Source organism: Rhinolophus hipposideros (assembly GCF_964194185.1).
Source record: "Rhinolophus hipposideros genome assembly, chromosome: 2".
NCBI classification, from domain to species: Eukaryota; Metazoa; Chordata; class Mammalia; order Chiroptera; family Rhinolophidae; genus Rhinolophus; species Rhinolophus hipposideros.
The window spans coordinates 107951701-107978749 of NC_138048.1; the positions used below are offsets into that span (position 1 = coordinate 107951701).

At 51.7% G+C, this 27049-nt stretch overlaps 1 protein-coding gene across 1 annotated transcript; it reads right to left on the reverse strand.

Annotated features, from left to right (window-relative positions):
• Positions 1-13666: 13666 nt before the first annotated feature.
• LOC308510343 (trefoil factor 3-like) lies at positions 13667-16227 on the reverse strand (the record flags this gene model as incomplete). The annotated part of the gene is made up of 3 exons (XM_081079613.1): positions 13667-13671; positions 14624-14770; positions 16146-16227. The coding sequence occupies 3 exons, from the start codon at positions 16225-16227 to the stop codon at positions 13667-13669; spliced, it is 234 nt and encodes a 77-aa protein (XP_080935739.1).
• Positions 16228-27049: the final 10822 nt, after the last annotated feature.

A 27049-nucleotide genomic window follows, 5' to 3' on the forward strand; every position in this document is an offset into this window, starting at 1 on the left:
GATTCCGTTTCTCTGTACTTCTTGCTTTCAACAACTCCAGCTCTCGGACCTGCTGGGAGAATTGGGCCTGGGTGTGGGGGAGCACATGTGGGGGAGAATGTTCGCCTTTTTGCTCTTAATGGAGCAATTTCCATGGTAGCTGTTACAGTGGATACGGATGAAGCTGGGAAGAAAAATCAGAGCGACGCTCATGATACACCAGACCCCAGTTGTTATGTGGTAGCACAGGGTCCAGTGCTTTTTCACACATTATCTCATTTCACCTGCAAACCCCATTGCGCTGAAGAGGAAACTGAGGCTCAGAGAGACTAGACAACTTGCCTGAGGCAAGTGATGAAGGTAGTGTTCAGATGGTGACAGTGATGCTGCGGAGCAGAAGCTCCTGACCCCTTAATCAGACTCCCCACCTTGGGAAGAAGACACTGAGAGCTGGGAGAAGAGACCATCATGCCACAGGAAGTGGCCTGGGGAATCTGTTCCCTGTGACCAGAGGAAACTTCTCCCAGACACGTACCTAAGGGGTAAGATGATGGATGAACATCCTGGGAGTCAGCTTTGGGGGTCTTTATGCTCTGAGGGCCCCATAGGGGGCAGCAGTGGGGTTCCGGCTGGGTCCAGGAGTCACGCTGGGACTGTCACCTGTGTGTGGCCATGATGGGGAAAACTAGGCTAGGAGGCGTGCCCACAGGGATGGAACAGAGAAAAAGGCCACAGCCCGCTGACCGGTCACCCTGGTCCCTTCTTCTCACCCAGATCTCTGTGTCCCTGTCTATTCAAGCCATCTGTCACCTTCCCATCAAAATCCCATTCCTCCCCACTTCTTCCAAAGTGATCTTTATTTGGATTTTTAAATCACAAATATTTTACACACTTGTGGTAACAAATAATACAAAAGTTAATAATCTCACCCCCAATCCACCCAAGCACTCCCCCTTGAGGTGACCGGAGTTGGGAGCCAGATAACAGCTTATTCACCCATCCTGTCATCACAACCAGGAAGAGAGGGACACCGCACCACGCCCTCCACACCTGCTTCCCTGCCTTGTACAGAATCCAGACCAGAAGGCACAGCACTCCCTTGTCCCTCTGTAACCGCTGCGTGGTCACACCGTGGAATGTTCCAGAATCCAGGATGTCATTTCCCTTCTGCTAGGCCCTGTGGTCGTTTCCACGACAGTAACCATGCTTCAGTAAATCGGAAATTTCGGAAACTATCATACTGCTATTCTTACAACGTACAATTTAAACCACAGAAACTTTTCTGGAAAAACAGGTGGAAGGAAATCCGAAACGCAAAACAGGTGCCTAGAGAAGTGTTCTGACTGAAGGTGGGGACCTGCAGACCCCACGTGTGCCCCCTCACTCTCACGGGGCTAAGGAGGAACCCCCGGCAGGGACATTGTGTCGCCAGCCCTCTGGCCTCCGGTTACACCTGAGGGTGGTGATGCTTGGGGACTGCAGGTGCCTGGGGCCCGGGACCCCCCCTGTGATGTTGCCAGGAAACATATGCCTGAGTGGGTCCCAGCTCCCCCTCAGGTGCTAATCTTCACTGACTCCATTGCGATGGCCTTGGAGTAAAAGTGAGGGCCTCTGGGTTGCAACCTCCTTCTGCAGGAAGATGATGAAATAAGAAATAGACATAAAACCCTACGGCAGCGTTCACCTCTGGAAGAATCCACTGCTTTTCCCCCCAAGTATTTCCTTCCTTTCTTTATTCTTGCCCTCTTTGCTCGGTGTGGGTCTGTACCCAGTGCTACACAGGAGACAGTAATGCAGCCACAGCCACGAGTGACGGCAGCCTGGGCGCCTATTGGCTCGTGACCTTGAAAGAAGATTAGTTTCTCCTAATTTCCCATCTGGTTGTCATATGTGGGTGCAGGTGTCAGAAGGAAAAGGCACCTCTGCAAATCCGGAGACACAGATTGCCCCGCCAGGGGTTGGTGAGGGCTGAGGGTGGGACCTGCGGCCGCAAAGAAAGAATAGAGAGGCAGGTGTTCCAGGGCTCCCTTTAGCGGGCGCAGGGGAGGTGCACCGTCCTGGAGGAGGGCAGGTTTGTGGGGTAGGGGAAGAACCAGGGTGTCTGTGACCCACAAAACCCAAGAGGGAAAGGCCCCGGCGTCCAGGCCAATAGGTGCAAGGCAGCTGCCCAATAGTGCCTGCTCCCTGAGCGTGGCCTGGATAAGGTGGAGAGAGCCCTCGGCCTGGAGGGGACAGGGGGACACCTGCAGGACTAGTGGCATTGAGGACAAAATGAGCCAGTCCACACATTGGCCCTTGGTAAGCCCTTGGAAGTTGTCATGCGGGGTGTCATGCGGGGTCTCTGGTCCCTCTCCCCACTTAAGAATGCAGGACATGATGAGGCCAAAAAGGAACACCCACGGAGCCATAGGTAGGGGAGTCAGACCACTATAGTCTCGCTGGAGGCGGGTTGGAGACACAGGGAGCAGGAGCCACACGATCTGCAAGCCACCTTCTGCTTCTCTGCCAACCAACCTCACTTGCCAACTGCAATCCACAATCCGCCATCCCCAATCCGCACTCCACGCTTGCTAGCTTAGCCAAGGCAGTTCTATCAGTGGCTAATGGCTAAACGGTAACAGCTGATGGCCAACTAGTCACAGCTGACGGCCATCTATACCTTAGCCAGCACCTTTCCACGTGAGGCCGAGAGCCTGGGAACTGCTCTCTGGGGGCTCTGTCCCCACAGAAACAAACTCAATTCTCAGCAGAAAGTCGGACTTTATCTAAAGTCAGTATATCAACAAAGAAAAATATAAGCACATTTCACATACCATAAAATTCACCCTGTGAAAGCACAATTCCTGCTTTTTAGTGTTTCAGAGAACTGTGCAGCTCTTACCGCTCTAGTTCCAGAACATTTCATTCCCCATCAACAGTCACTCTCCACACCCCCTCCCTCAGCCCTGAAACCATCAATCCACTGCGTGTTCCTGTCCTGCACATGTCATATAGTGCAACCAAAGAACATCTGGCCTTGGTGTCTGGCTTCTTTCACTCAGCATACAGCACATTTAAATTTCAAAAGCAACATACAAGCTAAGGAAGAAAGTTTGAGAACCCCCACCCCAAAGCAGCTGGACCAAGGTCTGCTGGCTCAGACCTCCCAGGTCTTTCTGAGCCTGCGTGTTGCTTTCACAGCCATTAAACACCCTCTGATACAGCTATTGCAATTGTCCCCTTTTTGCCAATGCGGACATTGAAGCACAGAGTCTCTTAACTTTCCAATACACAACAGTGCCTCTTGGACCCGGAAGACTGGAGGTCCAAGGGGAGACTTTCCAGCCTTTGCAGCCCAGCACCCTGAAGGGCCTGAGAGCAAACACAGCGCAAGGGAGGAGATTCTGTGAAAACCCTGGAGATGTGGCACCTGCCACCCAGATGTCCCTCTGAGAGAACCTAATGCAGGAACACAGCAGACTGACAGGCATTGGCCCCTGGGAACCACAGCCCCCACACCAGGCCACTCATCCCCTGCTGCTCCCCAGGCCATTCCTCCCTGAAACAAGATTCCTCTGGGGGCATTTCGGTTTGGGGACTTGTCTGAGGCCCTGCCCACGCAGTGCTTCCTTGCCCTCTCCGTCCATAGGTGTCAGACCTGCCCCCAGTGAGGTCTGAGACTTCCTGTTAGGCCTGTCCCTCGCAGGCCTACCCCCATCCCCACCCCCAAGGAGTCTCTTGCTCCTCTGACTTTGTATTGGTGTTTAAGAACCGAGCAAACCCCCTCTCTGTGCCATTGAAAGTTTAAGAATTCTTGGAATAGAGTGATGAGTTTCAGTGAATTCCAACATATTCTGGAACGATACAGAGCTATCCAACCAACACAAAAGGAACCATTGCCAAATAAGAACTGTTGAAGCAGTGCTTTTCATGACCAACTGTACTTAAATTCAAGAGGAGGGGAAAGGCATATAAACAGCACAGGAAATAATTATAGGTTTAGTGGCCCCGCTGCACGTATGTGGGGATAGGGGTGGGTGGCAAGGGGGAGGAACCTAATGTTTCCCTTCCCTTCCCACCAGAAGCAAGGGGGTCCTGCTTATCCTGGGCCACTCAACATTCTCATTCCATGGGTTCTGGAACGTTCTGGAAATGTGTACCACTTCTAAGTCAGTGAGGAAGGTATTTGATATCAAAATGGTCCCTGGATCTTATGAAGTACAATTCATTATTTGAATTCACCCTGAGCCACTAGTGAACAGAAATTCTAGAGGTGCAGTGACCAGCAGGTGGGGAGATTTCGTGGGCAAGTGTAAAGGCCATGTGGGCCCTGGACATGGACAGCTGAGTGTCCACAGTGCCCTGACGTCCACCGGTGATGACTATTCAAAAGTGGGCAGCATGTCCCAGGCTTGAACCTTGGTGAGGCTGTGGGTCCTGAAGGAAATTTCTCTCAGTTTTCTCATTCGTAAAGTAAGCATAAAGTAAGATTACTCACTGCACTTTGGAGAAAAAGAAAGAAAAAGCTTCTGGTCCACACGGTAGCACTCCCCAACCCCAAATTTTAAAACCAATTAGCACTCTCTGGGTACTCAATTAACTTGGACTGCCCAGAGCCACGGGTGTTGTTTAAAATCCCCAAAGAAGACCACACACGCCTTGGCAACTAGCAGAGGGCTGCACAGAACTCCAGGCCTGAATTGGGCTCAGCAGGGTTCTGTGCGGGCTCCTGGAAAGCGAGTACTTAGGAGTAATTATTCACGTTTAGTTTGTCAGCATGTCAGCGTTTCAGTTTTAAGCCTAGAAAATTGTCACGGACCATCAAACAAGGTGGAAAACTAGTTAAGTATCTAATTTCTTTACCCGATATTTGTGCTGCTTATATAATGACTCCACAGCGAATGACCTGTGTGAGGTGTTGTACCCTGTTTCCCTGAAAATAGACCTAGCTGGACCATCAGCTCTAGTGCATCTTTTGGAGCAAAAATTAATATAAGACCCAGTATTTTATATTATATTATATTATACCCAGTCTTATAGTAAAAGAAGACCGGGTCTTATATTAATTTTTGCTCCAAAAAACGCATTAGAGCTGATGGTCCAGCTATGTCTTATTTTCGGGGAAACCAGGTAATTCAGCCACAGCTCTCTAACAAGGCTGTGCGCCCTCCACCTGCTGTAGGTCCATCCACCCAGACTTCCTTCCTGGGGCAAATCCCCAGCAGATTACTACGCGGCTCCCTGTCTGCTTCCTCCTCTGAAAATGGGGACATGGGGGGAGGAGGGATGCCTCCAACCCCTGGGATTGCTTAGGGCATTGGATGAGTTCACAGATCTCAGGTGTGACTGGTGTTTGACTCGTGCTAAGTGCTTGGTCAATATTAGCTTTGCTCATTTTTACCAGTCACTCTGGGTGTCAGCCAGTGTTACGCTAGGGGGCAGGATTACAGGCACTGGACAGCACTCCTGCTGGCCGAAACCACCGTGCCCCAGGCAGAAATGACTCCAGAGTCCTACACCTCTCCAACTTCCTCCCCCTTGCTCCCAGGTATCACTGTGACCCATGGGCTTCACTCAGAAACGGAGGCAGCTGCACACCTGGGCAGACACACGAGACATGTAGTGGACAGGTATCCAGCCTGTCAACACAACAAACGTCCAAACCTGTAGAGAATTTTGATGAGTTTATTTGAGCCAAAATGATGACAATTGTTGGAAAGCAAAATCTCAACGGACTGAGAAAATGCTCCAGAGAACAGCAGTTTTGCAGCTTATTTTATACATTAGAATCAAAGGAGGAATCCTAAGAAGGGTTATGTGAAATCCATGGGTGGTAGATTAAGGGGGCGGAGAAAGCAACGCAGAGGAGTCTCTGGGATTGGATAAAAAAATAATGGGGAGACATAGCTTTTACATGGTGGATGCGGGATAGTTAATAGTTCACATTTACAGCACAGAGAGGTGGTATTCGGACAAGATAACAATGAGGGGGTGCTGTGGTCTGTGCTCTGGGGGAGTGTCCTGAGGGGTCTGGAAAAAGACATTATTCTGACATTTCACAGATCTGTCATCTTAGATGCAAAAAGATGATAGTCTCATTTAAGGTAAAGATTGACCTTCGTCAAGGCAGATACAGGTCTCCACAACTGCCCACCGTGACTTGCTTTTAGTTGGGAATTTTCATGTTCAGGCTATCCTATGTGGTTGATTTCAGTCTCAGTTTGTAGGGCCCACCATGCCGGCCTCCCCTGAACTTGTCAGGTTTCGTATGTAGCCCTTTTTTTGGTCCACAGCCCTCACTGAAAACATTGATCGTGCAAAACACTGACTTGACTTTTCCCTGCTGCTGAACTTAAAGCCCCCACTTAGGCACTTTGGAGGGAATTCTGTCCTGGCTCCCCTGCCGAGGGAGCTGGGGGCTTCCCGGGATCCTGGCTCCCACAGGCAGGGCAGGGTTCTTCCTAACCTACTCTGGGGCACTTCTCAGTGAGCCCCAGGAGGTTGGGGTGGGCCTGCCCCAGACATCCGCTCCACACATCCATTCCCTCCAGCTCCCCTGGGCTAGCACATCTAAGCAGGGTTCCAGGACATCTGGGGTGCCCTCCCAGACCCTTCTGGAACCTGGGGGTTCAGCGGGACGGCTTACAGCTCCCTCTGGAGAGATACACAGCAGCCATAGCCATTGTTACTTATGAAACCAGAGGTCCACTGAGCTGGACTCGTGCTGCCTGCTCCGCTCAGCCAATAGACCGACACAAGAGCTGTGTCATAGAATAAGCGTTTATTATCACCGGGGGTCTGAGAAGGCAGCGGGTTAACACCTCCAAAAACTACCTTCCATTCTCAGACCAGCTGGGGGTATTTAAGGGAAAAATCTGGGCGTTTCTCCAAAGGTTATGTGATGGTTCCGGGGGTCTGCATGGAGCCTTCCCTCTGGCCACGTGATTCTCTGGTGGAGTCAGCAACCCAGGAACAATGATTGCAGGAGGCTGGTAGACAACTGAGACTGTGGTCAATAAGCCTAAGGTGTTAATCATAAGTTTCAGGGTAAAAGTGCTTAAATCTTAACCCGAGATCGTCCTACGCCTACACAGGTTTGTGGCTGCCCTGAGCGTCCCGAACGGTGTTGGAAAGACCTTAGGACACTGGCCATCTCTGGCCTTGTGCCCACTCAATGCCAGTAATGCCCCTCCCCTATTCACGGGACACTCGGAAATGTGCCTGCCGATTTCCAGCTGTCCGCTGTGGCCCACTGAGAACCACTGGGTGAGACCACGTGTCCCTGTGCCCCCACCAGCCTCACCAAGGCTTTGGCCTGGGTCGTGCTGACACCCTCCCGCCAAAAACCCCGGGAGCAGACGTGCAGTCAGCTTGGGTTGGACCTGTGGCAGCCAGGAACACCACACATCACAGGCTCTCAGCAAGATGTTGGAAAGGACTTATTATAGGATTGGGCTTGTGTTGCGTGAGTTTGGGGAGGTTCAGGGAAATAGGGCTTATCAGGATTGGATGCTGTTGGAGGCAAAGGTGGTTGGGTGCTGAGTATCTTAACAAACGGGTTTAGAAGGGGAGGCGTGAAGCCAGGCCACAGCTGGGATTGCAGGAAGCCGCAGTTACTCCTGTCAGCCAGCAGAGGGGGCTGCTGCTCACCACGTGGTGTGGACCAGGTCACACGGGACCGCTCCGTGGGCTTGTGTGTCACTCCATCGTGGTCAGTGGGCTGTGAACTCACTGTGAGAATGTTACAGACTCCCGTGGGGCTAGGGTGAGGCACGAAATTGAAGGGGGTGCCCCAAACTCAGTAATCAAGATAAAGGATATTTTAATGTAATTTAAAAAGTGGCCTGGTGGGGTCCCCAGATGTCTGTGGTCGTCTGGCCCAGAGACCCTGTGGGCACAAGTGAGCCACAGGTTTTGCTTGTTAGTTTAGTTTTGAATGCCGCCTGGAGAGGAACAATCTTGAACCCTGGGTCTGCATTTGCGTCTCTAGTTTGAAGCGCTGTGCTCGTGACGTCACGTGCGGGTCCCTGCCCTCACAGGAGGATGGGCCAGGCTTCTCTGCCTGTCTGGACGTTACTGGGGCCGGGCCCACCACAGAGACCCTGAGACTTTTTATAACTTCCCAGGTGATTCTACTGTCCACGTCCATTGCTTGCACCTTCCTGAAGCACTGGCTTTGGGGGAGGGGCCAGCATTCACCTTGACCAGGCTCCCCAGGACACATGGGGCAGACAGCCGAGCCTGACCCCTGCAGGAACAACAGAGAGAAGTTTGAGTCCCAGGACAAGAAAATTAAGCCCCCACCTTCCAGTCCCCCACCTGTGGACAATTCTCCTGGGCAGGGTGGTCACTGGAAGGGCCTCCTGTGCTGGGAGGATGGTGGTTTCCTCCTCTGAACTTGGCCTGGGGTCTCCCTGAGTCCTAGGGAAGCACACTGTCAAGACTGGGGTCCTGAACGGGGGACCATGGAATAGAAGCGCCACCTGGGAGGGGGGAGGACCCCCCCCAGGTGGTGTCGTGTCGCAAGCACCTGTAAGGCAGTCGCCACATTTCAGTCTCTTCCTGAAAACCAAGGGGACATTAACCCCTCAGCAGGGCCCTGTGTCCCTGCGTGACGCGAGTGGGGAACAAAGTCCTGACGCACAGGTTCAGATAGAGTGAGTAACACAGCTTTATTTGGGAGCCAATGTCCCTCCAGAGGCCAAGGCTATGGTAAGTGCAGGTTATACAGAACAGAATAGAATTTAATAACAAACCAAGTCCCAGAGTCAATCAAGGTGGAGAAGGTCCCTGGTCCAGGAGAGATGACTGGGCCCACAACGGGTCTGAGGTGGGCTGGTCTTGCAGGGAAGAACTTCGGAGAGTCCCCGAGTGTCGCGGCTTGTACCTCACAGAGGACTCAGACGTGAACATCCCAGGGGAACGTTCCGGAGTGTCTCGCTCAGAGCCTCGCAGAGGGTCTTAGCTGGAGCCCCCAGTTGGGCCACTCATGGCATTGCTTTGGAGTTCTGCCTTGTCTTTCCTTCTTTCTTTCTTTCTTTCTTTCCTTCTTTCTTTCTTTCTTTCTTTCCTTCTTTCTTTCTTTCTTTCTTTCCTTCCTTCCTTCCTTCCTTCCTTCCTTCCTTCCTTCCTTCCTTCCTTCCTTCCTTCCTTCTTTCTTTCTTTCTTTCTTTCTTTCTTTTTCCTTCCTTCCTTCCTTCCTTCCTTCCTTCCTTCCTTCCTTCCTTCCTTCCTTCCTTCCTTCCTTCCTTTCTTTCAAAATTTTGGAAGGGGAACAGGACTTTATTGGGGAACAGTGTGTACTTCCAGGACTTTTTCCACGTCAAGTTGCTGTCCTCTCACTCTTAGTTGTGGAGGGCGCAGCTCAGCTCCAGGTCCAGTTGCTGTTGTTAGTTGCAGGGGGCGCAGCCCACCATCCCTTGCTGGAGTCGATCTGGCCACCTTGTGGTTGAGAGGACGCACTCCAACCGCGTCATCCGGGAGCTCAGCGGCAGCTCATTGGCTTCATTCTAGCTGCGGAGGGCGCAGCTCGCTGGCCCACGTGGGAATCGAGCCAGCAGCCCCGCTGCCCAGAGCTCGCGCTCTAACCCACTGGGCCGCCCGTCTGCCCCCGGAGTTCTGCCTTTATCCTCTTTTCCTTGGACATGTTTGCTCCTTCGGTGAGCACCAGAAGTGGTTTGTCTCTTAAGTGAATGTGTTTATCACTCAATTTTGTCACGCTCAGTTGCACATAAAAACATAAACATATTTACCACCACCTTATTCTTATCAGTCTCACCTATGTGCTGCCATAGTCCTGTCCCTACTAGTAAACAACTTGTTTTGCAAACCTCAATCCAACATATAGAATACGTTCTATATGCTCTATACATGTCGGTGGTCCTGCCGTAAAAGCAGTGACCACTGAGTGACAGGTAGAAGGTGACAGAAGCTCACGGGGCCTCGGGCTCCATCTGAGAAGGGTGAGGTGCACAAGTGTCAGGGTCCTTCTGCCACGAAGGTGGGAGGTTGTCCTTCTCACTGACCCAGGTCTTGGCTCTTTCCCCAGCCTCAGGGCTGTGCAACCAGCGTGGGAAGCAAGTGTCCCCATACTTCCTGGGGAGCCTCCCCTGAGCGCCCCACAGCCACAGCATGAAACCCCAGCAGCTGTTTAACCCTTGGGATGCCTGGCCACGGGGCAGGGACTCCTGAGCCACAGGATGGGAACCTCAACAGTTTTCCAGAAGTCTGGACCCAGGGGCAAGGGAGCACGCGCTGAAGCCCTTTGGGGCTGAGGTGGCACCGCCATTCCCAGGCAGTTTGCACATCTTTGGGGTCGGTTAGGGGGCCACCATGATATGACAGATATGAATAGATATGACTCAGGACAGTCAGAGAGGAAGGACAGGATGGAGTCCCTCGGGCGGGACGATGGCCGTCGCCAGGCCCAGCCCAGGCGTGGGGGCTTACACGTGGGGACTGACGTGCCACGTCAGAGGGAGTCTTGCTCTTCCAACCAGACCTCACATGACAAACCTCCCAGTGTCATGCTTTTCCACTGGATGGTGACAAACCCAAACCACCACACACAGGGCAGTAAGAGTAAGTGGTGAACCATTGAAAACATGCCAGAAGCATTGTCATAGCTAAGGAAGGGACAGCTGCGGCCATGGAGATGGGGCCAGCTCTGCAGTCAGTGGTGAGGGTGGTGGCCCCCAGCTGCAGGTCCTGGGGTGGGACCCGTCCCCCCTGGGCACCGTGGCAGATGCCAGGCAGTCCAGGGGTGGGTGGGGACACGGTGGTGGGCGGTGTCCAGAGCTGAAAGGGCCGGGCTCAGGGATGGCAGAGATCGGCAGAGATCAGCAAGGGACTCTTTTGAAGTGTGTGGGGGCTCACCACAGCTAAGCCACGCAGCCAGGGTGCAGAGAGTGCCGCCCTAGAGGGGAGGCCACAGGTGGGTAGCGAGGGAAAGAGCAGAGCTCTTTATCATCTGGGCACATGGGCAGTGCCTAAGCAGCAGCTGTGGGGCCTGACACGAGGCTGATGCCCTGGGCCCAGGGTGACCCCTAAACCCCTCCTGCAAAGCTCAGGTTTGGCCTCAAAGTCTGGATGTGGTCTGTGGGGAGAGAAGGATCCAGTTGAGACCTGCTCGGGTCCCAGCAGGGTCCTGAGTGCAGATGCTGTGCCCTATCGGTGTTCCTCGGTCTGAGATGTCCCTGGAAAGGCCCCCAGGCCTGGAAGGTGTAGCTGCTGGGCATTAAAGGGAAACACAGGGCTCAGGATTCAGACCTGGACATCCCGACAAGGTCCCTCTCAGCAGGGGCCATGGAACCGGTTCCTTATCTGCAAGACAAGGATAGAAATACCTCCAGGGACCTGGCCCCAAGTGCAAGCCCCAAACAAAGGCTGTGGTTTGAAGGGAGCTGGAGCTCTGCCAGCGGAACGGATGGGGCTTCTCCGACCAAGGACCCCCTCTGAGGGCAGCGCTGCTTTCTGATGGCTGTGCGGCATGAACGAGCGTGTGGTAGGCTTGTCTCTGTGTCCTTAGAGTCCCATCAGCAGAAACAGCACAGGACACTCAGCCTGAGCAAATGTTGAAATCAGTGGGTGCAGGGTGGGCTTCCCGCCTTAGAAACGCTCCTGGTGTCCCAGAATAGGGGGTGGGGACAGTGCTTCTCGAGGGGTTCATAAGACTTCCTGAGGACTTGAGATGGAATCTTCGCAGCGAAATTACTCCATTTGTTCACATAGCTGTGCCCATTTTCAGAAGAAAGCAAGAGAAATCCACTCAAGGTGAAATAGAGGTTAAACTTTGTAAGGGTGAGATTCAGGGAATCAATAATGCAGTTAGAATTAGCTAGTTTGCATTTCTCTATAGAGACACGTGTACGCCAATGTTCATTGCAGCTTTGTTTACGGTGGCCAAGACATGGAAACAACCAAAATGTCCTTCGATAGATGAATGGATAAAGAAGTTGTGGTACATATACACAATGGAATACTATTCAGCGTTAAGGAAAGATGATATAGGAGCATTTGTGACAACATGGATGGATCTCGAGAGAATAATGCTAAGTGAAACAAGTCAGACAGAAAAAGCAGAGAACCCTATGATTTCACTGATATGTGGTATATAAACCAAAAAGAACAAGACAAACAAATGAGAAACAAAAACTCATAGACACAGACAATAATTTAGTGGTTACCAGAGGGTAAGGGAGTGGGGGGTGGGTGATGAGGGTAAAGGGGATCAAATATATGGTGATGGAAGGAGAACTGACTCTGGGTGGTGAACACACAATGGGATTTATAGACGATGTAATACAGAATTGTACACCTGAAATCTATGTAAATTTACTAACAATTGTCACCCCAATAAAATTAATTAAAAAAAAAAAAAAGAATTAGCTAGTTTGCAGTGTGACTCACCGTGTAGCTCACTATCTAGCCACCTGTAATTAAACCTAGTCTGTTTGCAGTTTGATCCATCCTGATATTCAGCTGTTTTCTTTTTGTTTGTCCCCTCACTGATTAACTGAAGAACTCTGTTCCTTCCTCAAGGCTAATTAACAACATCCTAACCTGGAAAAGAACAATGTCTTAATCCTCAGGTGCGCAGACACTGGACTCTGATTTACTGCTCCCTTGTAGTTTTTGCGGGTGACAAAAAGCCCCAGGCCTCGATGGCTGAGTCTGAGTCCAGAATCCGGAGATAACATCGGACAGACCAGACCCCAGGAAGGATGTCAGCCCTCAAACCTGCCTGACTCCCCCTTTCCTATATAAGAAACCGCTAACCTGAAGCGAGGTGCAGATGTCCACTCTTAGACATTGGACTCTGCCCCCGTGACGCCCACCCCAGCGTTTCTCTCCTTACAAGCCGGGGCAGCCGTCCTCTTTGCACACTACCACGGGCATTTTCTCTCTTCCTAACTTTAATAAAACGTTTTCTCACTCTACCACTTTGTAGAGTCTGTGAATGCTTTCACCTTTTGTGAATGACCAGGGGTTATTAATTCCATGCCGCGACAAACTTGACTTGCAAATAAATAGCAAACAGGGGCCAGCTTCTAAGATGGTTTTAATGGCTTTCCCTTCACCAAGAAAGACTTCAATAATTTGTTTTTTGAAACTTACATTTAAAATGTCAGGTAGAGGTGACCACTTGGAAGGTCGCTGGCCCTCCCCACCACGTCAGCCCTAGTTCTGAGGTCTGCAACATCCTCGCAAGTGGTGTAGCTACTTAGGGGTTATTTTCCTGTTCCCGAGGCTGGGACAGACCCTCTGTCAGAGATGCTATGACACCCCTTGCCTTCCCCCACCTGTGAAATGTTGAGAAAGGAGTGAGAGCAACTTGGCAGAAATAAAACACAACAACATAAAGTCTCAGGAATGAACACCTGGCCTCGTGCTGAGTATGGGTCTTTATTCTTTAAGACATTAGGCCCCGGACATCAACTTTCAGACGAAGCCTTGCCAGGAGCAGGGTGATAGAAAGGCAGAGATGAGCGGGCAGTGCCTGAATGCGGACGTTCACTTCCCAGGGTGTCCAGGGGCAGTGGGCGTGGCTTCAAAATGTGCATTCTGGAAACAAAGCACAGGATGCATTACCGGGAGCAGGTCGGCTCTCCACCCACTCGCTACCCAGCTTCTCAAGGTCAAGACAGGACCCCAGTTCAGCGCCTTAGGCTGCATTCTCCCCCAAGTCACTGGGGAAGTGTTGAGTCCCTCACCCTGTGGGACAACAGCCACGTGTCCTGCCAAGCCCCAGGGGCCACCCCATGTCCAGAAAAGAAGGTGTCACCCCAGGCTGAGGAACAGATAGAATAAGGACACCCAGCAAAGGGGCAATGGGCAGCTCTGCCTCCTGGTCCCAAAGCTTATCTAGACCTCTTCCTGGATCTGCTGGGAATGGGGAGGAGGTCCTCCCTGGGCAGTGGGCAGTGACCCCATTACGGACCAGCTGGGGTGCAGCCCTTTCCTCATTATCCTGGGACAAACGGCAAGAGCAGCCTCTGGGGTGCTGATTCCAGGAAGGCGCCTTATGTAGCTATGTCCTCTTTAGAGGCGAGCTGGCACTTGGGCTGCCAGATGGCTTATGGTGACCTCCACACCCAGGATGTGTGGGGTGGGGCCGACAGGGCCCAGACACCCAGCAGCCACCTGTGTGCACACCATCTGTTGCTGACATGGGGTTCCCCAGTAGTTGTCCTGCACCCCACTGCACCACCCAGGGAGGGAGCAGGAGGGGTGCACTCGTGGTGAGGCGGGGTGGGGGCAGGTGGCGGGGTGTGGAGAGACACGAGGGCTGCAGGCCTGGTGCTGTCACCTGTCTGCTATCTGCATATCACAGATAATGGTGGCTGGTTTGCTGAATATCTCCTGGAAAGTCGGCCCACCTTTCCAACCTACGTATTTTCCATTTCTCTCCAAGATAATTTTTAAACTAGTTCTTTCTACATAACACCTTGACTTTGAATAGTTTTTGGAAACGATTACTTTTACATTTTGCACAAACCTCTGGGCAACAGGACAGCCGGGGACAGCCACTGGCAGCTGACTGCCCTGGACACGAAGCCTCTGACTGAGGCGTCCACCAACGGACAGCCATGGCCCAGGGCCCAGGGGGACCTGGAGGAGCCATCGCAGGCCCACAAAGGGCCTGGTGCCCGTGGGGCTGGCTTACCTGACTTCTGCAGCGGCTTGAAGCACCAGGGCACCTCGGGGATGCTGGAGTCGAAGCAGCAGCCCCTGTTATTGCACTGCTCAGCGGTGACCTCGGGGTAGCCGCAGTCCACCCTGTCCTTGCCCGGGATGGCACACTGGTTCTCCGCTGTGCCAGAAAAAGCCCAGTCAGCTGCCAGGGCGCTACTTGGGGTTGGTCTGCTGGCTTCATTTTGCAAGTTTGCACCTCCATCCCCCATCCTGAGTTCCAAAGATGTGACTCCCCCCACCCACATTGGCTCGAGGAGGACACCTTTTCCGTGTAAATATTTAAAGAGAAATGTTCTGTAGGAAGTCTGGTCATCTGCCCGGGTGCTCTTAGCACCTCAGGAAGTCAGCATGGGCCTGGGTTCCCGTCGGCGGGCAGAAGCCATGGACCAGGTCCCTTGAACCCAGAAACAAAGTTCCCTTTTACTGTTTTATCAACGAAAATTCCTCCTACCCTTTCTTTTTAAATGAAAAGTATAACAGAAGATATACATCCGATAGAGAAAATCACAATGCAAGCTGAGTTTTTCACTTCTTTCCTGTACCTCCCTGTCCCCAAATTGTTTGGCTTGTCACACCTTCCCTGACATCCTCCAGTCTCCAATGTTCGTTTTTCAAGCAAACCTGGACGTCTAAAGTTAGTACGTCCCCTTCGCCTCGTCACCTAACTTTTCCTTAGGAAAATAGAAATCACACGAAATCTCTTAAATCCTCTTCTATTGCTGCCAGTATGTAAGTCCTTATTCCCATGGTCCCCAAACTTTGCTCACATTGGGACCCACTGGGGACCTTTCACCACCACTGATGCCCACCCCCACTCCCATCCAGAGACATGTAATTGGAGCGTCCTGGGCTCCAGGTGACTCTGAGAGGTGCCAAGTCTGGGAACGCTGCCTCTGACACAGCTACATAGGTGAGCTGATCAAAGCAACACCCTCGTTTCTTCAAAGCACGGGTAATGAAACAGCCACAGCTCCTGCTTGGAGTTACAATGCAAGGGCTAAACAATTTCAGAATTGTTCTCGAAGTAATCCTTGTCATTTGTCTTTCCTTTTGTTTTGTGACTGTGTCAACACAAAGCAGAAAGGCCTGTATTGTGATTCGTAAGTCTAGCAAAGCAGGTGATGGGATGGTGGTCTGGGGGCTGGCTGCCGGCCAGGCAGGTCTGGGTTCGAATCCTGGTTTCAGTGCTGATGGGGAGGATTGCCTTAGGCCAGTTATTAACTTTCTGCATCTGTTTCCTTGTCTAAAATGAGGAAAACAAAACCCATATGTAGGGCTGTTATGTAGGGCTGTTGAGGGAAAACGTGTGTGTCTGGTAAATGGCAATTATTCAATTAACGTGGGGGCTCCATCGCCTTCCTCAAGTCTACAGAAAGCTCCAAGCCTGGGTCTCCCGTGCCTCTTCCCTTGGTGCTGCGTTCCCACCCTGCCACCAGCCGCCCCCACCCCATCCTTCTTTCTGTAGAGGGAAGAGAAGTCAGAGAGGTACTCACACAGGCCCACATGAGCCCCGGATGAGCTGGAGAACGCCAAGGCCAGGACCACTGCCAGCAGCCAGAGCAGTCTGGCCTCCATGATGACGGGCGCTCTGTGGGACCCGGCCACTCAGTGGATGTGCCACCTCTGCCAAGAAGTCTCATTTATATGCCCGTGTTTGCACAGGTATTCTGGAGTCTGTTTGTTTGGGAACACCCTTTGCCTCTGGCACTAGCCCCGCCTGCTTTTCCCTGGACTTGATGGTAAAGCCCCAGAGGCTCATCTCCATGAAGGGGAGAGGGTGGTGCTGACCCCACTGGTGATGCTGGGGTTTGACACTCCTCTGTCCGGGAGCAGGGCTGTGTCAGCCCCCGTCTGCATGGCCTGGGGGCAATGGTCAAGGCTCCGCGTGCCAGGAGCAATCCGGAAGCTACCCTACTCAGTGACTTGAGTCCCCAGGCCACTTACTCCCAGATCAGCCCTGGGTTCTTGAGGAGTCAGGTGCAATTTCATTGCTCTCTCACAATTCCTGGAAGGCACATTCCTGTCCTTTCCTTTTTGCTCTTTATCCAGCAAAAAATATTTTTATCATGAACTACATTTCCATAAGTGTAGTGTATTATTCAATACATTGTAATAAAAATATAATACGTGAAGTTGTTTTTAAAATCAGACAATGCTAAAGACGCCCTCCAGTCTAGTGGTGTCTGTGTTTGATATGGTCTTGGGTATTTTTCCAGAATGTTCTCTAGATCTAAGCACATTTTTAACACAAATAGGAACTTACCATACACCTATGCCCAGCTTGCTTTTTTTTTAAATGAAGGCAAATCTGGGAAATTGTTTTATAACAGCATATCTAAATGATATGGGAATCATTCTACCCATTTTCCAGAGGAACAAACTAAGGCTCAGAAGTTAAGGTGGCCATCAGAGGTTGCTCTAGAAGGCCTCGTGGAGCTGGGGTCAGCCCCTCTCTGTACGGCCCTGCAATCTCAGCTCTCGTTCACAGCCTCCCTTCCCGTGCAGGAGAGAGAGTATGGTGTCCTAGTTACTGTGGTGTCTCCATAGTTCTTTTCTGCCTGGGGCATCCTGTTGGGAGCTGCCAGTGTTACCCAGTGACTTTTCCAGGAGCCTCAAGTGGGTTTTGCATGCCATCCCAGCAGCAGGTGCAGCTGGCTAGTTGAACCTTCCGCTTGGCGGGATCTGAGCACCCAAAAGTTGGTCCACAGAATGGTCCTTTACTGAGTGACCGATGGGGCCAGACTGTGCATGAGTTGGGGACAAGGACCGTGTCCCACGGTGGGACTCTCCAGGCCCAGCCCCTTATACTCAGTGAGCCATCGATGACCTGATTTGGGCAATGCCTGCCACTGGTTTCCCACCCTCTCCAAGGCAAATGCAGGTGGGAAGGTGAGAAGAGCCACTCCTACATTATTTTCAGGGCGTTTGCTCTGTTCCCAGAGGGAGGGAGTGCACCCAAGCTAACAGAGGGCACCAATTTTATGCTGTGAAAAAAATCCTCCTGGAGAAACTCCTGGGAGCTGTTTCCAGCCAGACCTTCTGCCTACCCACCCATAACACCCCTGGGCCTGGCCAGGCTGTGGATGTGGGCAGCGTTCCAGAAAGGGCAAACACCCCAGAAACGGGCCTAGAAGGGGCAGTCATTCGAAGGCTGCCCTGACAAGGAACATCTTTGAGCGTTCTGGTCTCCACCGGCTAGAACCTTGTGGATACCAGGGCCCTGCCCCCAAGCAGGTAATTCAGAGACTGAATCCCACGGAGCAACCAGCGCCCAGAACCACCGCTGGCGTTTTGCTTCAGTGAAACTCAGTTACTATCCATGGAGACAGGGGCTTGGGGCTGAGGAAGAACTAACAAAGGTGACAAATCCCTGTTCTTGAAGAGTTCCCCTCGGGAACACCGGGTCATGTCTTAATTACGGTGGAGAAACGGGGAGACCTGGTCCCGAGTCCTGGGCTGTGTGACCTCGGGCGAGTCATTTTACCACGTGTGCCTCAGTTTCCTCACCTGTCACATAATGCCTCGCCCACAGGGCTGTGTGAGAATAGTGACACAGAGCCGAGTCACGTGCCAGGACACACACACAGGTCACCTGCCAGGTGTGGTAGAGCAGCCATAGTGGCACGGGGTCCAGACTCGCGACCCCCAGGTCTGATAGAAGTCGTGGCTATGACATGGGGGCCAGAGCTGGGTTTTCCCCAGTGGAGACAGCACAGGCTTAGAAAGCGGGGGCTTGGGCTGGCCCTTGGAAACTAGAGAACTGAGTGAATGTTTGTGGGGAAAGCTGTTCCCTTCCTTCTGTCCTAGGGAGCTCGGTCCTGTAACCCAGAGCTCTCCACCAGGGCAGGCAAGGGGCACCTGAGAGCTCACCTGCCCTCCAGGGCTCATGGTCTGTGGCCTTCCCTGTTCCTCTGGGGAGTTCAAGCTCCAGAAGAACCTGCAGGCCTTGGGTCACTGTTCATTGGCGCCACTCTGACAGGTGGCTGCTCCCTGCCCCCCTGTGGTGAACACATGGCTGACTGTCCTGGGAACTCCCCCTCCCCCTACAAACACCACACACCCTGGGCTTGGTGTGCAGCTGTCCCAGGGAAGGTAAGGGCCACCTGGACGGGGGTCCAAGAAGCAGGCGGTCTGGCTCTGAGACTGGGGTTGCGGGATGCATGGCCATTGGTACATGTGTATAACAATCATGGACCGAGAGTGGGTCACGGGCCAGGCACTTGGTCTGAGAGCTGGGCCCTACGGACACCAAGCCGAGCTGCTGACCTCAGAGCCCACAGCCCTGTGAGGAAGAACAAGCCTTGAAGTGTGACTTTTGATGCAATGCGATTAGACCTGGCAGAACGCTACACAGCCGGCTTCTCATCAGGATGAAACCTGACTGGGTCTTGAGGGATGGGTAGGAGTTCACAGGTGGGTGAGGGTCAGCGGGGGTTCCAGACAGGTAGTACTAATGCACCACCCCTCAGAAAATTTGGTGTCCTACACAGCATTAGGACGTGTCACCTCTCGGCTTCTAATCTTGTCACTTGGTTACTGAAGCCAGCAGAGAGCCAGGTGGAAGAAGGCACAAAGTCATACTAATCAGCATCCTGGGTGGGCCCTGGGGGCCCACACCTCCCGGGGGCCTCCTGCTGACCAGCTGTCACAGCGTCCTGCAGCTGCCTGGGGGCGGGCCACTCCCTCTGTGTCCTCGGTTTCCTCCTGTTGACTCTTCAGGACGTGAGGCAGCCATCCTAGTTGATCGATTCGGGGAGCCTCCTGGCTTTTGGTGTGGTTTCCACTGAGGACAAACAGGGAGGGCGTTAGACCCTGCAAATGTGTCACCCAGCAACTGTGCAGGGGAGGGGAGGGCACAGGTCCCAGTGAGAGGGCCCTTGGATGCCTCTCCTGGGCCAGTGGCCATCCTACCACAGATGGTGGGGGGAGGTGACAGCCCCTGAGCACTTAGGGGAAACTGCTATCTGGCTCAAGGTGTCCTTGGGGTGGTTCCAGCCTCAGTGACTGCTGATTCCACAGCTTTGGCTTTCGAGCTATTGCATCAGCCCAGGTGCTGTCACAAGGAGACCTTCCCAGGAATGACCGGGCCGATGACCAGGGCACCAGAGGAAGAGATAAGTCAGAAATAAACAGAGCTGATAGCCGGGGAGCAGATGTATCTGGGGGCATCTGCCCCTCATTGGCAGCCCCACCTCCCGGACCCAGACCCGAGCGGCTGGACCTGCTCCAGCAGGAAGCGAGGTCTCACAGCCACCGAGGGGAGGACCTGGGAGCCGTGGAGTCACATCTGCCGGGGCCCTGTGCTGAGCATGTCCTAGAAGGAGGGCGCAGATGGTCCCTGAAAGGCCCGGGAGCAGCAGGAGACCCCAGGGCGCCCGGTCCTCCCACCAGCCCGAGTTGGGCAAGCTCCCGCGCTCTCTTGGGCTTCAGATTTCTTCCCTGTGAATCAAACCGTTGTCACGAAGTGACTGCCAAGGGTGCTGGGTAGAATCGTGTCCTCCCCAAATTCATGTCATTCCTGGAACCTTGGAGTGTGGTGTTATGGGAATAGGTGTAATTGTTTAAGCTAAGATGAGGTCACACTACAGTCGGGTAGGTCCTAAATCCAGCTTGAGTGGCATCCTTATAAGAGGGGAAGAGATGTAGAAACAGACACGGGGGAAGACGATGTGAATGCAGATACGCAGGGCGATGCAGGTGACAGCCGCGGCACAGGCTGCAGACGTGGCTGAGAGCCAGGCCCCCTGCACTGAGGCAGCCACCGCAGACGGGGAGCGGCAGGGAGGCGCCTCCCGTGATTCCCGCGGAGGGAGCCCGGCCCGAGGAGACCAACACCTTGACCTCACACGTGTCTCCAGAAACGTGGGAGAGCAGACTCCTGTTGTTTACGCCACCAGTTTGTGGCTGTTTGTGGTGGCGGGAAACCAGTACACTGAGGGAGGGACATCGGCTCTGAGCGTCTGTTTAACTTGTACTTCGTCGGTGAGGGCAGGAGAAGGGCACGGTTGATGATCTTGAGAGATTCCTCACGGGGGCCCTCCCCTTTCGCACCCTGACCCAGCTCCCCTGTGGGGGGCGGCTCTGCCCGGTGCCTGGTGCCCCCGTCCAGGACCCTGTCTGCACTACTGACTGCAGGCCTGCGATCCCACACATGTCCCCTGTCCCCTCTGCACCCATCTGATGGTCGGTCTCTGTGACTCCCTGGCTAGTCTGTCACCTCACGTTTGTTGAATCCCTTCCCACGCTCCCACATGTCACCCCAGTAATCCCCACCTGGTCTTTTCTTCCAAGTTCCTTGTCTCGGAAGGTGAAGGCAACAATTCTTGTGGGAAATGCAAAACGGTCACTTCCTGCTCAGGGCCCAGCCAGGTTCTGGTCCAGGAGGCCCAGGCACGTGGCAGCCACACCCGGGGAGGCCCCACGGGGTGGTGACCGTGTAAGGAGTCGTCCAAACAGGGACACTTTTCAGAGTGTCCGGGCTGATAGCAATGGTTACGCCGGGACCACAGACATGACAGGCATGATCCCAGGCCAGCGGGACGAGGCCACCTGCCCATCACTGGGTGGCAGTCATTTCTGAGTCTGATTTAGACGCTGAGTGACTTCGATGGCACACAGGCACTCTCGTGCTCTGGAAACAAAGACACAAGCCAAGCGACCAAACATGAGCGTGTCACGTTCTGACACACGCGCCTGTGCACTGACAGGAAACGTGTGTGTGGGTATGAGTGCGTATCTCGCCCTGCCTTGATCCATCAGGCTGCTCTGACAGAATACCACAGACTGGGCGGCTGTAAACAACGCTGATTTCTCGCAGTTCCGGAGGCCAGAAGTCGGGGATCAGGGTGCCAGCACGGGCACGTCCTGGTGAGGACCCTCTTCCCGGTCCCTAGCCAGCATCTTCTCGCTGTGTCCTCTCATGGAGGCAGGCGACGGGTCTCTCTGCAGCCTCGTTATATTATAAGGGCACACATCCCAGGCACGAGAGGGCCAGCGTCATGACCTCAGCACCTCCCAAAGGCCCACCTCCTGTACCATCACCTTGGGCATATGGATCTGGGGGGACCCCCGCATTCAGACCAGAGCAGGCCCTAATCAGGAATCAGTGAGCTGAGTGACCACCAGGGCTCACAGGGTCTCATCATTAAGTGACTTTGCTTTCGTCGCCACCCAGTGGGGACTCCTTCTTTGGTTCTTGAGATGAAAAGGCAGGTGATCCTATGACCCCCCAAACTCATAAACCACAGTTGTCATTCCGGACCTGAAGCTGCCGGTACCATTTGATAATCAAAATTTGGACCCTGATTTAAAGTTACATGTTTTCATTTGATGTCATAGAGGAATTAATGGTAATTTTATAGTGTGATAATCATATTGTAGGTTTACGAGTGTGTATCTGTACACACACTCAGATACGTATATATTCTCATCTCTTCGGGATATATACCTAGGTATTATGTTATGAGATGTGGGATTTCCTTCAAAATAATCCAAGAAGGAAGGGGAAGGGGTAGAGCAGAGATAAACACTAGCTGTAAGTTGATTGTTGTTGAATCTAATTGATAGTCACGTGGGGGCTCATCACACTATTACCGCTATTTTAACATGTGTTTGAAATGTGCTGTAATTACAATGTTCATCTTCTATCCAGCCTTGTTCCTACAAGGGTAGGAACCCTGGGTTGGGTGGGGCCAGGGCGGGGAGAGGCAGGCTAAGGCCTGCTCTTGCCCAACGGTTTCCGTTGGCTGCCTGCTCCCTCGGGGCCCATCACACTCCTTATCTCAGGGTCGCTCTGGGGGCTCCCCAGGGCTCCTCACCTGCACTTCCTCTGAGGCTGAGGAGGCACTCCCACTGGTTCACCAACTCCTCCCATCCCCTGGGAACTGGTGATGCGTTGGGTTCCTCCGTTCACACCGCAAGTGTTCACACCTCTTGTCCAAGCACCATGGTGGACACACGTCATTCTCCTGGGTCCCACAGCCTGTCCCTGGATCACTGGAAACATTTATTCACCTTTCACCCCCACAAACTCTGAGATGGAGGCAGGTCCCAAAGGCTCATCCAGTTCTTGCTAGATATCAGTTCTCAAGAGTCAGAAGCCAGTCTCCTAGGAACCCCAACTATGGTGGACATGGACCAGGCTCTCTTGATGGGACCTCTACGGCTTCTTTCACTGGGCTGGAGATGAAGGACAGGCGCACCCCACCCTCCTCCTCGGGGCAAGAAGGGAGCAGGAGGGACTCCCAGCACATCAACAGCTCTCTCTGAAAGTTCTCACACATCATCTCCAAAATTCTCTTTTGCTTTGAACCTTTTGTAATTTCAGTACAGGTGCACCATTTAAGAATCATCTAACAGTTTTCCACCAAATTATTTTTAAAATTTCAAGGTCTGCCATCTTCCTTTAAAACAGGACATCTGTTACTTCTGGGTGTATCAGCTGAACGGCCCCTCTACCCCCTCCTTCCTACAAGAGGAGTAGCTACAACTGCATTTATTCTTTGGATTCTGGATTTAATATCAAATCCAAAGACAGAAGGTCTACATTTTTTTCTTGAGAGCCTCTGTCGTGTGGGGTCTCCTGCAGGATCTCTGCTCCTGTTCCCTGCACCACAACGCAGGATACGGCTAGGCCAAAAAGGAACACCCACGAAGCCATAGATAGGGGAGTCATATCACTATATTCTCGCTGGCAGCATCCACCTCTCTGCAATCCGCTCTTGCTAGCCCCCATTTTCCGCTAGCGTAGCCACAGCCATTATTTAGTGGCCAATGGCTCACTGGTTACAGCTGACGGCCAACTAGCCACAGCTGATGGCCATCCAATCACAGTTGATGGCCATTTACTACCCCAGCAAGCACCTTTCCACGTGAGGCTGAGAGCCTGGAAACCGCTCTCTGGGGCTGTGTCCCCACAGCCTCTCATGGGCAGACCATCACAACAGGCTCTAGTGAGAGAAGACAATGGGAAATTACATACATTTCTTTCTCTCAAGGGACTTTATAGTCTAATGGGAGGCCAGACAGGCAAACAGTTATGTGCTTTACTGAAGTACCTGAAAGAAGAACTAGGTAAGTAGAGAGGAACCCATCACGGGTGAGAAGACCACGTGTTTTAAAGGTGGCAATTTTCTCAAAATTCCACCATATATTCAATGCATTTTTTAATCAGTCCAAAGGGAAATTTTTATGAAACACCACAAATTAACCCTAGAATTTATAAGGAAAGGGCCAAAAACATCCAGTAAAACTTTAAAGGACAAGTAATAAAAGAAGGAAGAGAAGAATCAGAGGGTATCTATCCAATCACATATTAAGACTAATTATAAAACTATGTGTTAAAACAGGTAAGTGTTGGTGTGGTGATAGACTCCTAGACAATTAAACACAATAGGAAGCCAGAAATAAATCCACATATGTAAGAAAACTTGGATAATGACAGAAATATATTCCCTATCAGTGGGGAAAGAGAGAACACTTGAAAAAATGCTGTTAGGACAATCACTCATATTAGAAAAAGATAAATTCAGATCCCTACCTCGAAACACTAAGCACTTTTAATTATCCATATTTTTTAAAAGGTAAATTTAGATCCACAACTTACAACCCATAAACAAATTTCCAGATGAATTAAAGGCCCAAAGGGGAAAAGTAAACTTTAAGGCATTAGAAAGGAAATACAGATGGCCAGCTAGCTCATATCAGACCCAACCCTTCTGGAGATAACAACAAAATGTTGGTTAATGTATAAAAACAATGACCTGTAGGCAAAGGAGAGTGAAAAAGACAAAGCAAAAATAGCCTGTGGGATCCTGGATGGGAGATGATACTCAGAAGAAGCAAAAAGGAATGGAATGAATTTCCATCTGTGGATTTTTGCCTGAGGGCAGGCCATGGTAACACAGAAGTTGAAAAACCTGCATAGTATACCATTTCTGATTTAAAACAACAACAAAACAATATGAAATGTGTTTATGGACCTACATGAGGATAATATACACTGACTTCAGAACAATGGCTAACTCTGAGCTGAGCAGGGAAAGGATGAGTAAAGGAGGAGCTTTTATGATTTTATTTCTTTTTTACAAAATTGGAGACATCGAGGCAAATAGAACAAAAGTCCAACATCCATAAATCTGGGCAGTGAATGTATAATGAATGACCATTACATTCTACTGTTTATCTGAGGAAAAGGGTTTCAAAGATGACCATTTGAACTTTTTAGTTTAAAAATCCAAAACACATAAGGTGGTTTGGGAAGCAGGGAGAGAAGATGCTGAGTATGGACAAGCCTGTGGGAAGCCAGCCCTGCAGCCTGGGATCCGAACTCGCGGCTTCTGGTTTAGGTGACATTTAATGTCTCATCCAGGAGGCCTGGTCAATATCAAAGAGATTTATCTGGTCAGGGGTGGGGGGGGGGGAGACCACTTAGAAATCCCATCCAGCATCCAGCTTGATGGTGAATAAAAGTCTGAAGTAATTTCAAGTTTTCTACTTTTAATTGTCAGTCCTTGGGCCTCTGCACTGCCATCTCTCTCAGCTTTCCTTCTATATTAGTAGATTCACCAAACCCTCTGATGATGGCAACGTGGCTGTGTCCCGGCGGATAATGCATGAGCGTCCTGGCAACCCAGTGGGGAAGCACCAAGTGAGTTTCCACATTGCATTCTAGTTGTCTGTGGATCAGACGCACAGTTGCTGTGTCTGCCATGCTAGGTCCCATCTCACAGTACATCAGAGAAAATACTCTAGACATTGGGATTCCAACTTCTTAGAAATGACCGCTAATTTGTTTGATGAGCAGGTGGGTGATTGTTGACTGCTCGCCAGCAGAAATGACCTATTAGATTTTTCACTAAAATGTGGAATAAGAATGATCAGAATTGAAAGCAATTTACATCTCATGAGATGAAACCATAGCTCATGGTTGGCTTTTTTTGCCACATCTCTGACAGTGGTCAGCCCCCCTGGTAACGAGTAGTTTTTCTGGAATTCGAAAGAAATTGAAAGCTGATCTCACCCTTAAGAAATACGTTGTTTGCCCCAAACAAAAACACACTAGGCCATCAAAACTGCAGAGAGAAGGTATAAGGTGACCCAAAATTGAGTCTCCACGTGATCTCTTGAATTTCAGGTTGGGCAGGCAACTCATGTTGGCCTGGGGGCCGGGGGCTGTCAACACAGGGGAAGGGGGAGCTCTCTGGGCGGACAAGGAATTCCTCACATTGGGCCACCTCTCCAGGGCTGCTGCTCACAGGCAGTCGGCTGGTCTGTGCTAATGCGGCCCTGTGGACCTCTCCTGTTGACCTTTGTCCTCACCACCATCATTTCAGTGTTTCAAAGGATGCTTTTCCCTGCTGAACGGAAATACTTTATTTCCCATGTCAAGTATTCAGCCCACCAGGGAATTGAAAGCAAAGTGTGAGATCACAAAGAATGTCAGCATCCACAAGCCTGCATTTCCCTGAGGCTAGCGCCACCACCACCACCCAGAGCTCTGATTACAAAGGTTTCCACCTGTTCTCAAGGCCCATCACAGGCCTGTTTTGCCTAGCAAATCTCAAGAAGCTAAATACCAAGGTTTATTAGTAGATTATTCATACGTATATTGCACTTATATGATACCTTGCTTCTGAATGTCTTCAGGGGTTTTGCCAAAGCGATAATATTTGTTAAGCTCTTACAGGCAGAAACATTATTGAACAAAGAACAATTCGTCAATATTTACTAAACATCCACTGTGTGCACAGGCTTCTGCCCAGGTGCTGGGGGAGGTTGCAGAGGCCGGAGATGTTCTGCTCACGGCTGAGAAGGCGAGCGCAAGGAGGGAACTTCAGAGCCCCAAACTCATCAGCGCTGTGGAATCCATGTCGCATTCTTCGTGCTATAGCTATTGCCCTCTAGTGGCTCCACACATTAACAGGAAGTGAGGAAGTGAGTATGCTATTTCCAAAAATAAATTCACAAATAAACATGCAGTCCTGTGGGAGGAGAGATCTGTGGGCATTGGGGACTCCATGTCAGCACGTCTTCTTCCTCACAGAGGAGATCTTAAAAGAACAGGGAAGTCTGAACTGGGCTCGGCCAGGCGGAAGCGACGTGGCTGAGTCAGTGGGGATGGTTTGCCTGGAACGTTGAAAACCAGGAAGACGAATGAATGTGCAATGAGAACACGCTTCTTGCTGAGCGAGTCTGTCCTGAGACTTGGAGCACGTGTGCTGGGTGAGACCCCAGACAGCCCCCAGGCGAAAGGGAGCCCAGGGCTTGGTTTCCACATGGCAGCCGCTCAAGGACCAAGCACAGTGGTCACAACCCAGGTCTTTTATCTTCTTCTTGTTGTAATGAAAGAAAGTTGAAAGAGGATGGCCCTTTAGGGTCTAGAGACAGAAGACTGGAA